At 43.3% G+C, this 13317-nt stretch overlaps 1 protein-coding gene across 1 annotated transcript in view; it reads left to right on the top strand.

The window, feature by feature from the left end:
- LOC138246827 (alpha-2-macroglobulin-like protein 1) overlaps nt 1-13317 on the top strand; it is a 262402-nt gene that overhangs the window by 8073 nt on the left and 241012 nt on the right. The window contains exon 3 of the mRNA XM_069201584.1: nt 8060-8219. Coding sequence (XP_069057685.1) covers nt 8060-8219 — 160 coding nt within the window. The remainder of the gene's footprint in view (nt 1-8059; nt 8220-13317) is intronic.

Raw genomic sequence — 13317 nt, forward strand, 5'->3', positions numbered from 1 at the left:
TTATGCCTGACGCAGGGATAGAGTGGTGCAAGAGGTTACAAAGTGGGGCAATGCATGCGTTGCACCACTTTGTAAATATGGCGTGGCATAAAATCCACTTTAGCCCCATCTTAGTTAAAAAAATTACTCTACGGCAGGGCTAAGGTGACGATAGGGGCTCTTAAATATGTCCACAAGACTTTAAAGTTTGTTTGGGCTTCTGGCGTGATTTTAATTGTGCATGTAAATCTGCCTTCCCTACCTTTTGTACCATAAAAAAACAACTGTAAGAAGTGTTGAAAGACAGCATATGCAAAGCCCCAGAGATTTATACAGGGAGAAGAAGGTAGGGCCTTGGAGATGGGATGGGCAATGGAAAGTGGTCTTGGGACCCCTTGGACTGCTCAGTCACACCCATCCTTCTCCAAAGCAAGAACAAAATCATAAGGAACCACCTCCTATGTCCTGTGGAGGTTTTAATTGGAGCTCCACTGTGCAAAGAGTTGCATAGAGGTCATTTAGGGTGCACTAGGGGCTGTAGCTGTGACTCCTGGCTTGCCCCTTGCTACCCCTGGCACTACCTTTGATAATGGCCTCAGAGGTGCAAAAGCAGTCCCAAGAAAAGAAGGCAAACAGTCCCTGCTGAGCACGGTTTACTTTCTGCTTCTCAGTTTTATAAAATAAATTCATCAGAACAATACGTACTCTTCTGAACAAGTAAAAAAATGAAACAAAAGTGCACATTATTAATCATCTTATCATTTTTTAATATTGGTCATTCATGAAGAAGTTTCTGTTTGATCAGAATCTTAACCTTTCTGCTTGGCAAAAGTGACAGTGCCTTTCCAGTGATCATAAATCAAATCTTTTCACAATGATAAGGAATACAGTGAATAACTAAGGGAGCAGCCAGACAATTAAAATACTCTCTACTTCAAGCCAATGATGGCACCAAGCAAGCAAAGAAAGTAAGCCCGAACTTCCCAAGAAGCGCTCCATTGTCTCTTCCATCTCAGCATCTATCCATTCATTCTTTAACCATTCCATCCGCCTGATGATATACACCATTTCACTTTTACATTCTGCCAGGGATTCATTCTTTCACGCATCATTCTGTCTTTCATCATTCCATCCATCTATTGGCTGCTCCACCCATCCATCCATCCACCCATATGTTCACACATCCCTCATCTATGTGTACTCCCATCCGTACATCCATCCACACATACCTCCACATTTGACTTTCCCATCCATCAATAAAGTATTTAATCAATCAATTGATCGTTCTGTCCATCCACTAATCCATCCAAATTTCCATCTACTTTACCAACCATCTATTCAGATTTCCATTTACTTTGCCATCCATCCATCCTTTTTGATTTCCATTTACAGTGCCATTCTTTCAACCACCCTCCCATCCTTCAGCTCAGAATTCTATCTACCCTGCTACCCTTTCACCTACTGATCCATCCATCCATCCTCTCCAATTTCCATTTCCTCTGACATCCTTTCATCTACCCATTACTTCATTTATCCTTTCAGATTTCCATTTACTCTGCCATTCTTTCAGTCACCCATCCATTCACATATCTTCTCAGACTTCCATTTACTCTGCCATCTTTTCAACCACCCATCTACGCATCGTCTTATCCTCTCACCCACCCAACCTTGTACCCACTCATCTACCCATTCTTATGCCCACTCATCCATCACTTCTTTCACCCATCCATCTTTCACCCACCCATCCTTTCACCCGATCACCAATTCATCCTTTTACCCAACCATTCTTTCACCTATCCATCGATCAGTCCTTTTCCATCCATTTTTTTTACACACCCATCCCTTCACCCAAGTATCTATCCATCCACTCATCCATCCATCCTTTCACCCACTCATGCATCACTCATCCACCCTTCCTTCCCTTTTCTATCAGCCAATCGTTCTTCCTTTTGGCATCAATTATGAGCTTTTATCTGCTAACTTGCAAATAAAGGTGGACCATAAAAAACCTCACCTCAATGTACCTGGAAAAAAGAGAGGTTCACCACACCCCACCAATAACACAGATCATATTAAATAAATATTCCATATAAGTTAATGGAGGAAGAAAACTAACTTTTATCTTTTTAAATTGTTTTCCTGTGACGCAGCAATATATTTTCACAATATGGAATACAAAAAGCAAACATTTTTGTCATGACCCGGGGTGGGCGGAACTTGAAGAGTTTCACTCTGATATTGGGTGGAGTTACATAAAGACTCAGCAAGATTCCATGGAGTTTGGCCATTGGGCGGAAATATGCATTTTGGGCTGCTTGCGCTGCAATTTCCTGCCAGTAGCAGGAGCCTTGCACCATGCAGTGTGCTAGAGAGCTCGGCCATTCGAGCTGACTTTGCTGTGTCTCGAGTAGAAAATCTACTGGAGTGGCAGCAAATCTATTTGAGAAGCAGCTCTCTGACTGCCCGCATTGAAAAATGGTGCTAGGGGATGCCAAATTATGCTCAGGCTTGAATTTCTGGAGCCTCGTGTGAAAATACTCTGCCATGCATCGATCGGCGGAATTTGGCCCTTCTCCAAATTCCACCACTTCCCACCCTTAATCATGACCATTTGTGGTAGAAATAATTTTGTTTCCTAGTGTTCTATGTTTCGTGGAACGGTATCCTCCACTCCCAATGATAAGAAATGCATAATGTTTTCTTGGCAAATCATGTCAAGATACTGATCAAAATACTGGTGGCATCATAAATAGACATGTACTTGAATTAGTGGCTACTATTTTCTAGTATTTATTCTGAACTTATTATGCGGGTCGAAGATCATATGACATAATTTCCTATTATATCATTGAGGTTTATTCTGTGACCCTCCAAGGTATGCTAACAGGAAATGAAAGAACCCTAGTAGTGACAAATATTCTTGATAACATGGTTGTATGCTTTGGTATTTACCTTATCATAGCATTAGATTATCAGGGATGAGGAGGACGGTGAGGAAAATGTGGGATTATTATGTATCCACCAGAAATGTTATTACAAAATGTAGTAACGTTTTCTGCTTCTGAATATACCTTACTGCAGATTCCTCCCTTTAAGAATGAGTCACAAACCAATGCCTCCAGTTTAGGAGAAATTGAGTGATGCTGGATATCCAAGGAAATCCTGAAACACCACTTGGGCAAAGTACCCGTCACTGCATTGTTGAGACATGAGGCAGTAGTGCTTTGCAAAAGTACATAAGGATAACTACCTATCTGCCTGGCAGATATCAGCAACCAGGACATCTCTTGAAAGGCCAGTAGAAGCAATCTTGGCCTTTGCGGAAAATATCCCAAAAGCCTTTTGGAGGCTCTTTCTTGGTCAGGGTATTAAAGATCTTGATACAAAGGATAACCCAAACCGGAAATAGTGTGTTTGGTCACCATCTTGCCCTTTTTCTTTCTAATGTAGCCCACTAAGAGCTGATCACCCACTTTGTCCTGAGTATGGTTGATGTAAAAGGACATCAGACATCAGAAATCGAGTCTATGCATGAGAAGAGAAGAAAGATGGAAGGGTAATAGGTGAGACCATAAAGAATGCAAAATCCACTTTGGGTGAGAAGGATAGGCAAGTGCAAAGGACCAACTTATCAGAGCAGAAAAGTGTGATATGAACTGGAAGGGCCAAAAGTACTCCAACCCTGTGAGAGTGATCCCAAGAACAAAACATTGTACAATGAGTCAAACTGGGCAAATCCCACTCAGGAACAATAAACAGAGTGAGAGGCAATTATTAAAGCAAATGTTTTGAGTGCCACCAGTGACTATCAACAGGGAAGATTGACCATGCAGGCACATGCAAGCAGGCAAGACTGTTAGATAACCCTTCGCTGTAGCCACCACAAAGCCCTGCTGAGTGAGGGGCAACACAAATCACAAGATGGGGTGGTGAGATTTGAAGGGGCTGATGCCTTCTGACTCAGACCACTGAATGAATTTAGTCTAGCAGCCAGCATAGATGCATTTAGGGACAGATATCCTGGCTGTAAGGATGACCTCTCCAACCTCATCAGAAAGGACTTCACCTGGCACCGCTAAATCTCTTTGTGTACAGTCACAGAGCTTGGGGATTGGGGTGGAGGAATAATCGTGTTGCTGCAAGAGCAAATCTGCTCTGCCTGTGAGAGATGGGGTGGTCAAATGCTGAGTGCACAAAAAAGTGGCACAGAAGAAGGGCCTGAATGAGGGCGGGACAGCACTCTAGCAGTTTCTGACATGCCTTAGTTCATGAAGGTGTCCGCAGAGGGGCAACATTAAGAGACATTGGGGTCAGAGCTGCCAGAGTCACCAAGCTTGAAGAGAAGGACACTTACTTTGTGAGTAGCCCAAAGGGCAGGGGATCCATCCTGAAAAGATCCAGCTTGGATAGTCAAGGCTGACCTGTGTGGAGTTGGCTGAAGAACCTGAAAACTCTGGTATCATTTTGAGTGTAACACTGGAGTCAGTAAACATCAAGGAGAAGCCTTGCATTAGGGAACCGTGTCAAAACTTTAAGCAACCTTAAGTATTGGACTTCTTCCTTGAGGAAGATGGAGAATTCTCCTTCCTATAGTGCTCTTTTTTTGTGGGACAATCTCCTAGGACATTCACCAGAAGATGACTCACTTTTGGGAGCAGGAGTCTGCTTGGGTGTCTTTCTCTGGCTGTAGCCAAAAACAGATTTGCCTCATACTTCCTTCAGGTGCCTTCAGGTGCAGGAGTCAGTGCCCACAGCATCATGTGCGACCAAAGACACTACATACAGTCATTGTTGTGGTCCAAATGGGACATACTCTTGCAGCACTGTCTACAAGGCATGAAGCCTGAAGTACTTTGAGGGGACATTTGACCTAGTCGTTGTCGAATAAGTGAGAAATTTGTGAAATTCCAAGAGAAAGCTCCAGGCTTTGTCAATGAGGTTTAAAATAAAGAAGCAGCATTCTAATTAGCACTTAATATATCCTGATGATGTCACATCCGGAAAATGAGTTGTGGGTGGAGCCATGTGGCACCACCTTGTGATCTTGGGGAGTCATTGCTGGAAAAAGGTGTTTCCGACACCTTTGTAGCATAGAAAAGGTATTCATAAGGTGAAAGATCTGTGGCAAGATATATCCATTAGAAACCAGAGGGTTTTTCATTACCACACGGTTACATTTCAGTGGCACACTTCGAAAGGGTGGGCGCTTAGAGGTATAGGAAATGCTTCTTCATAAGTGATGAGTCCAGGAAATGTAATGTCAATACAAACATAGAATATGTAAATATTGTTTATCAGGTTGCCTGGTGTTTTACAATGGAGGGGGGGCAGGGAGGATTTTGGGGCCTCTGGGATATAGGCCTGGGTTTGTGGGGTCATCAGCCACTGTGATGTTTGCATCAACTGCTTGAACCAACCAAGTTCTAAAATGTACCCCGATTTGTTTCTCTGCATGATACCATTTTTCACCTGGCACAGAAAAACAACAGCAACCGCTAGGCATATATTACACAGAACAATGTTATTAGTGATAAGTAAGGATAAGTGCAACACAAGCTGTAGCGAACTTCACGATGTTCACAAGGAAGTGGAAAGTGAAAAACCTTGTAACTTCGCACCCCCCGTGTTTTTGAATGTGGGGCGTGTACTCCATTTAACACACTGGAAGTTTCTAAGTAGGGCGTAGCAGGAGGTGGTATGTGTCCGGTATGTAGAGGAAATACTTTGAACACGCTTGAATAGCAGTTATGAAATGACTTTGCTTTTGCAGCTAGCCAGCCAGACCTGTGTTGACAACCTGAAGGGGGCGTCTGCGTTGGTTCATGTGAGTGCACGTAGTGCAGTTAATTACCAGGTGAAGGGCCAAGAATGTGCACTGTTGTAGACGAGGTAGGAGGCTGTCACAACAGATGATGTCTGACCGAGGTTGCACATTGATATGGGCTTTGGCTCGGTGCTTTGTGCGCTCTGGCGGATCTTGCCTATATTCTGCACTAGCATCTGTATGCTGTGGCTGAAGTGACAGGAAGGATGGAGTTGAAGTGCACTCAAACACCCATGGAGCGAGTGGCGTTAAAGGTTGCATCTGGAAGGGAATGGGTATAATATGAAGTTGGGTATTAGAAGCAGGTAAACATAGGGCCTAATTTACAAGAAACTGGCGCATCTGAATCAATATGCCCGTTTTCTTACGGCAGCCCTGGATCCCAAAATGACTCCATGATAGCACTGTATTCCCGATACAGCGCTCAATGGCACATGTTTCTACAGTTGCGTCAGAAATTCTGATGCATATGTGGTGCTAAACCGATGCACTGGTGGACTAGCGTAAAAAAAATGACAGTACTCCAGCAATGGGTGGGGGTCCAATGTGAAAAAGCCCACCATCACTTTAACACCTGCTCTGAGAAGGTATTAAAAAATGGATTCTGTGAAGGCGCAGAATGGCGCAGTTAAATTTTCAAGATTTCACTTTGCCAGTTCTGCGTGCCTTTTAACAGGGGACTGATTACCTTGCATACATTATACCTGGTGCAGGTATAATGTGGTGCAGTATATGGGACTGCTTGTGCCACTACAGTGTAAAAAAAAAGTGATGCTTGGTGGTGCAAGAGGCTTGTAAATAAGCCCTATAGTATCTTACTTTTGAAAACGAATGGAATAACCAAACAAAGCACTATCCAGTGGTAGAAAGTAGACCCAGATGCAAGACCGGATGGAACTGTGAAAACACTTTAGAGGTGAATTGACAGAGGTGACAAAAATAGCTAGATCAAGGCATTATGGAACCTAGGGAAGTGCTGTAGAGAAAAGAGAAGAGATGACCTAGGACCCAGCCTTGGAGGCACAAGAAATATGAGGGATATGTGGTAGAGTACAAGGAGACCGAGAACACCCTTTCAGAGGCTTGGGAAGAGAACCAGTTCAGAGCCAGTCATGTCAAAGGTGGCAAGTGTTGTGAGTAGGAAGGGGTGGTCTGCTGTAATGAACACTGCATAGAGGTTAGGCTCATCAGGAACAAAGGAAAGGAGGACACTCCTCCTCTCATATTGCAGCAAAACCCTGGAACAGCCTCCTCAGGCACGTCCAGATCATCACCTCACTTCTGCAATTCCGAATGGCCCTCAAGACTTGGCTCTTCGAGTAAGCCTCCGTGGCCTGCAAGTACCTGGATACCCTATTGAGTGATTAGCCGTGCTTTATAAATCCTGATTGATTGATTGATTGTGGTGTGGAGAGGTGATCAACTTCTACACAAGTACGAGGGCAGGTTCTGTGGAGTGAAGCAGTTAGAAGGTGGACTTCAGAGAGTTAAGCAGGTTCTACCCAGAGAAGTAGTGTGTGAAAGTAAGATGTTTCAGTGGGGCAAGGTGGTAGTTGTAGAGGGGAGGTGTTAGTAAAAAGTGAACACAACTGCAGTTTTTAAACATAATGTGAGAGGAAGCAGTGGTGACCAGGAAGGTCCTGGATGAAAGGACTTTGGATGAGTGAGCAAAGCTGACTAAATGTGTGGGGCTGAATACATTATACAATAAACAAAACTGCTCTTGTGCAATAGTTTGAGCCCAGTAGGTGCTGCAGGTGTGAAAGAGTCAATCTTGCCAGGCAGGAGGGGCTGTGGCAAGAGAAGGAGTGGGCATTAGTAGGTAATATTGTTGTGAAAGTGCAACAAACATAGATTTTTGCAGAAAAGTGGGAGGCTAAGCCTGTGGAAAAGAAGCTTGTTTGACTTGTGAGAGTGTTGGGGGAAACAGGGTAAAGTAGAGGGCTCACAGTGTAGGTAAGGTGTTGAGAGTGTAAACATTAGGAGATGTTGAAGCGCATTTCACCTGCGCTGAAGTTATAACCTGTTTCCAGGTCACACAAGTGTGTTGTGCGCACTCACACACAAACCAAAGCACACATATAGACACACACACACACAAATAGTTCTGGAGCATTTGTATTAAATCACTGATATAGCTTATCAGCTTACCTGTAAGTGGTTTATAGATGTTTTGAAGTTTCCAATGATGCTCCCCACAAATCACATTCCATGGTTTTTCACTGGGTTCACCCTTGTCGTTCTTCCCTTGAGCAGGTACCAGATCCTTCGGGTGTGGAAGAAGTTGCCACTGTCCTGGTCCGGGGCAGCCAGGGGATCCGACCCTTTGAGGAGAGTAAAACTGTTCTGATCCAGAGAAAGCAGAAAGGGACTTTCTTGCAGACCGACAAACCCGTCTACAATGCTGGGCAGTCAGGTGAGTGGACCTGGCAGTGGATAGAATCAGGCATGTTAGAGGTTCTGCAGGGCCCGGCTCAAAAAGTTCTCACTGGGATCAAGAATCTGTTTCTACCTTTAAAAAATATCCTTGAAGAAAAGGCAAAACACAGCAGCACCAGCGTTTGGCAACCTCTAGTTTTACTGCCCTTTTAGCTGACTCATCTTTATTAAATAGAAGATTACTTTCAAATCAACATAAATACATTTCTATGCTCTGAAAAGCAAGGGGAAATGTTTCCCTTCTGGCCCCATCCTTCCGACAGCTCTGAATGTGACAAAGCCCAACATGCACACTCACTTACTATAAATACTCTACTTTCCTCCAAATAATCTGGAACTGAAGTTAAAACAGAACTCCAGGCAGTCCCAGAATATTAGAAATATTTAAATCATTTTACAGTCATTTTAAACTTTTTTGCTACTTTGTGGGAGACAGGCATCAGTCAAAGCTACTGGTCCATATGAAGATAATTCAAGTGAAAGTCAAGTTAAACAATTTGCAAGATGCAGGCCCCATGGGTATTCAGGGGCACTGCCGGACTGCCCATGGCTTGCAGGGCCAGGAATAAGAGCGTTTTAGCCTTTCTGTAAACTGATAAATGACCTACTTATTTATACATCATATAGAAGTTAATTCCACAACTTGACCCCAATGACTTTAGGGTTTAGCCCTAATTTGTTTATTTTTACCCCGGGGACCCCCCCCCACCAACTTTGCCCAAGTATCAGAGAGACCTGAGTGTATATTTCATTTTACTCTGTACTTACAGTGTTCCAGAACCCCTTGATAAACTATCTGAAAAATGATAGTGACATTTTTAGTTGTTCAGCAAGCAGGAGCAAGTACAGGGTTGATAGCATTTGGGTAATATGATCGTACTGATTTTAAGGTCCCACTCCGGAAAAATCTTGTAATTTTTCTAAACATCCCAGACACCTCCAAAGACCCTCACTATCAGTGTCCTCCAGGTACCGGTAACTCCCATGGTGGGGAAAATCCAGCCTTTCTAAATTGGGCCTCCACGGCTCACTAAAAAGTAAGGAATTAATGAACCCAGTCTAATTCCTCATTTTCTCCCCTACTTTCACAAATAGGGGCGGATTTACAAGCCCCTTGCGCCGCCTTAGTGCCGCCATAGCGCTGCATTAGCATCGTTTATTTTACGTCAAGGTCGTGCTAAGGTGGCCTTTTCCCCAGATTTACAAAGTGGTGCAATGATTGCATTGCGCCTCTTTGTAACCCCTTGCTCCACATTGTGCCTGTATCAGGCATGATGTATTCAAGGCGGGGGTTCCCACGCAGGAGACCCATAAAAAATAGCGCAGTGAAATTTACAACATTTCATTGTGCCATTTTTTCTGTCAATTTTAATGCCTGGTCATGGCAGACGTTAAAATGACGCACCCATATCAACCTATGAGCCTCCCTGTGCTTTGCTGCACTGGCGGCAACATTTTTGAGGTTAGTGCAGCAGAGTACCACAACAGCATAAAAAATGTTGACGCTACTGTGCTAAGGACCGCCATGGTGCGTCGTATTATGATTAAGCTGCAACCATGGTGTTGTTAGGTGCTGGCAGGGGGACGCAAGACAAGTGGCGCATCGGGACCGATGTGCCACTTTCTTGTAAATCCGTTCCCATAGATTTCAGTTTCTTTCAACAGTTGCAAACTTCAGGTGTAAGTGAAGATCTCATAATTGCCATGGGGCCGGTAGCTGACACCGACCGCACTGGAACCAAGACAACCCCATGATGTGCGCCAAAGAGGGGAGATACAATAGTTATAATATTCACCCTGACTTCTTTTGACATCAAAGTCATAACATTGAAAGTTGACAAATTTGGCAGCCATGAATCTTGTTCAGTAGAGCAGTCAATTAATACTCATGAAATTACCACATGAAATCTAGAATTCAATGCAGCCAAAATCACATTCAGCCGCAGCAATAAGACTGTACATCCTCAAGTCTTCATTCCATGTGGGTAAATTGGCTGTCCTGAAACCTTTCCAATTTTACGACTACTATTGGGTCTCAACCTATTGTGTTTGCTCCATCAGCAGAGCACTAGCCTCCACAGGACAGGGGTTTGCATAGAGGGCATGGTCATCTGATATGGAGGGTAGCTCCTGCATCCTCATAGGACTATTCACAAGCTGATTATAGGTGACAGTATAAGGTAGCTTTGGAACAAAGACCTATTTCCTGCCCAGTGCTCAATTTGTGATGGTGGTTGTAGGTGATGGGCACCAACTCTTTGTTTGGTGACTAGAACCTATTTTACATCATCAAACTTTAACTTAGACCAGGGCCAAGAAGAATGCTGCACCATATGGGAACCACAACTGTTTGAACAAGAAAGAATAGATGAATCCGCAGCAAAATGGCAGACAGCTTATTCAGGCGATAACTAAATGCGTACTCCACTACTCTGATTTGTAGTTCAAAGAGATATTGTTAGCTGTTCTGATTCTTCATCAGCACAAAAACATTACACTGTTGAAAAAAGAAGGCAGGGAATAATTGCTTGAACCACTTCTGCTCCTTTTGTAATAATGAATGGAGCAAACACATTTTACCCCATTCCATTTTATAGATAGATTTTATATCCCTGTTAATATAACATAATATAATATAATATAATATAATATAATATAATATAATATAATATAATATAATATAATATATGGGATTCTGTAATCCCTGTATTGATGCACGTCTCTAATTTTTTTATAATCGTCAATTTGTGATGCACTCAGTACCGATTCCAACCAAAAGCCTCCAGAATTCGACTACGTAAGTTATTATGGTCAGCTCTGATTCACAATGCCTTCTGCCAGAGCCAGCAACCGAGGTGAAAGGCAGGTCAAAGGAACCTTGATTTTCTTTCTTCTGCATAATTTTTTTAGCTTACAATGAAAGTAGAGAGAATGTGTTTATTTTTGCACTCCTTATATAGAGAAGAGATAGAGTCTTTCTACATGTCTCTACACATTCCAAGCTACTGGCGCCTTTCCCCGCCAAAAACGGACTTATATTGAACTGTTTCTAATATCTTTTTTGCAACAAATATCTGATAGGTTTTTGATGTGTTTAATTTTGCACAAGATGTTTTATTTTTATTCTTCAGTTTTGCAACTATGCTCATTCTTTCATATGAAATAGCTATGCACCAACGTTTTGAGTGGTTTATGGGGGAGGTGATAGTGTGACCATCTATTATATGGGATAAAGTGCCCCCTGGCTACATGATAAGGATATTGCAAGTCACCTCTGAGTTCCATAACCTTATAAAGGAACTTGGCCTTCAGTCTTGTTCCTCTGTATGGTTATGGAACTCCTCGTGACTTACAGTGTCCTTACAAAGTAAGGAAGGGGGTACTTTATGCCTTATATTATTCTCTGAATCACTGCATGGTCAACATTTTATACTTTATGTTTCACGCCATTTGGCTGGAGTTTGCACCTTATAAGACAACAAAAATATAAATACATAAACATGACACCTGAGAACAAATAAAGGCGATGAATTGCGAACCAAATCTAAAATATTTTTACATTAGAAATTGTGTTTTGACTATTGACAGCTTTAACTGTCACTCTTCATGGCATCAGACAATCTACATCACACAACACCACACACAGATACTCACAGAGATACAGATACAGAAAATGGGTTTTTGGGCAGTTCCTTTCAGACTTTGCCTATAGTGATTCACCTGGCTTTATGCATTGGCACCGGCTTAGCATTGGTTGTCTAATAGCACCGGTGTCAGCCTGTGCATTTAGGATATGTGCACTACTTTAGAAACATAGCCATGTAGCATTGGGAAGGTGACTGCTACCCTACTTACTTTCTCTCCGTCTTTTAAGCCCCTTGCCCCGCCACCCTTCCTTCCCCCACCCTTGTCTGCTTTATTCTGGTGTCCCCACCTGCTATCGTCCTCACGCCTTTAGGCATTATTATTCATTTATGGGATGATTTTTCTGGTAGCTGCAATGTGCTACTGGGTCACTCCCTTCACTTTTTGAGTGCTCTGAATACTTTATGTTTCATTTTTAGTTTACTGTTCTAACCTGGACAGCGGCCATGTTGGAGCGGTACAGTAAAAACATTAAAGCTAAAATGGCTGCTAGCATGCCACAACGCATGAGTGTGCATCTGAAGCAACACATACATAAGCATGTGTGGTGCATACATACATGCCATGAATTGTGTTTAGAATGAATTTGGAAATTTTTGCATTATTTGGAAGTTTCAGTCCTACTGGCCATAGTGTGTTGCCAACGGAGTTTTTTCTGAACAACCATATCCTGCTAAGGTGACTAGGAGTAGCAGGACTTCAGACTACTTATCAGTGTAGCACATTTGCGTCCTCATCTCCGTTAACCGGCAGGGCAGTGATCCTTCAGCAGTACACCCCCGAGGGCAGTGTGGCTTCTGATAAGAGCTGCAGTGAAGAGCAGAGCTACCATAAAATAGGGAAATCTCAACATGTTTTCTAAAGAATCCACACTCTGATCCATAATGACAGTCCCTACTCCTGCCAAATTCATCATGATAGCAATGATCTTTTGCTGACTACATCCACTCCGCCCATGGTCCTTGACTCATGCCACTTCTCATGCAAAATATTCAGATCATAGGTACAAATCCACCTACTGCCCAACTAAGCCCCTTTACAGGGACTACTGCCCATTTTGCTATATGTGTCAAGACCAGTCGCAACTTGGTTTGCTCGCAAGGGGTGGGGTGGATCCGACGCACAGGGTTGGGGGGGGGGCGGTAAGTGGGAGGCGGTAAAATGTAATGAAAGAAATAAAAAATATTTTTTTAAAGTACCTCCTCCTCTGTTACCGCCTCGCCGCTCCTCTTTCCCTCGTCGTCGCTCCAGGCTACAGGCTTAGACTCCCAGCCTGCCCTGCGGCCAATCCTGACACTGCTCAAAGCAGCATTGGGATTGGCTGGGAGTGCCCAGCCAGGGCACTCCCAGGCAGACTTGGAGCCTGTGCAGACTGTCTCCAGCCCGGCAACGAGACGGCTGGCCAAGCATACATGCTCACTGAGGGGAGT

Source organism: Pleurodeles waltl, chromosome 7 (genome assembly GCF_031143425.1).
Source record: "Pleurodeles waltl isolate 20211129_DDA chromosome 7, aPleWal1.hap1.20221129, whole genome shotgun sequence".
Taxonomy (NCBI): domain Eukaryota; kingdom Metazoa; phylum Chordata; class Amphibia; order Caudata; family Salamandridae; genus Pleurodeles; species Pleurodeles waltl.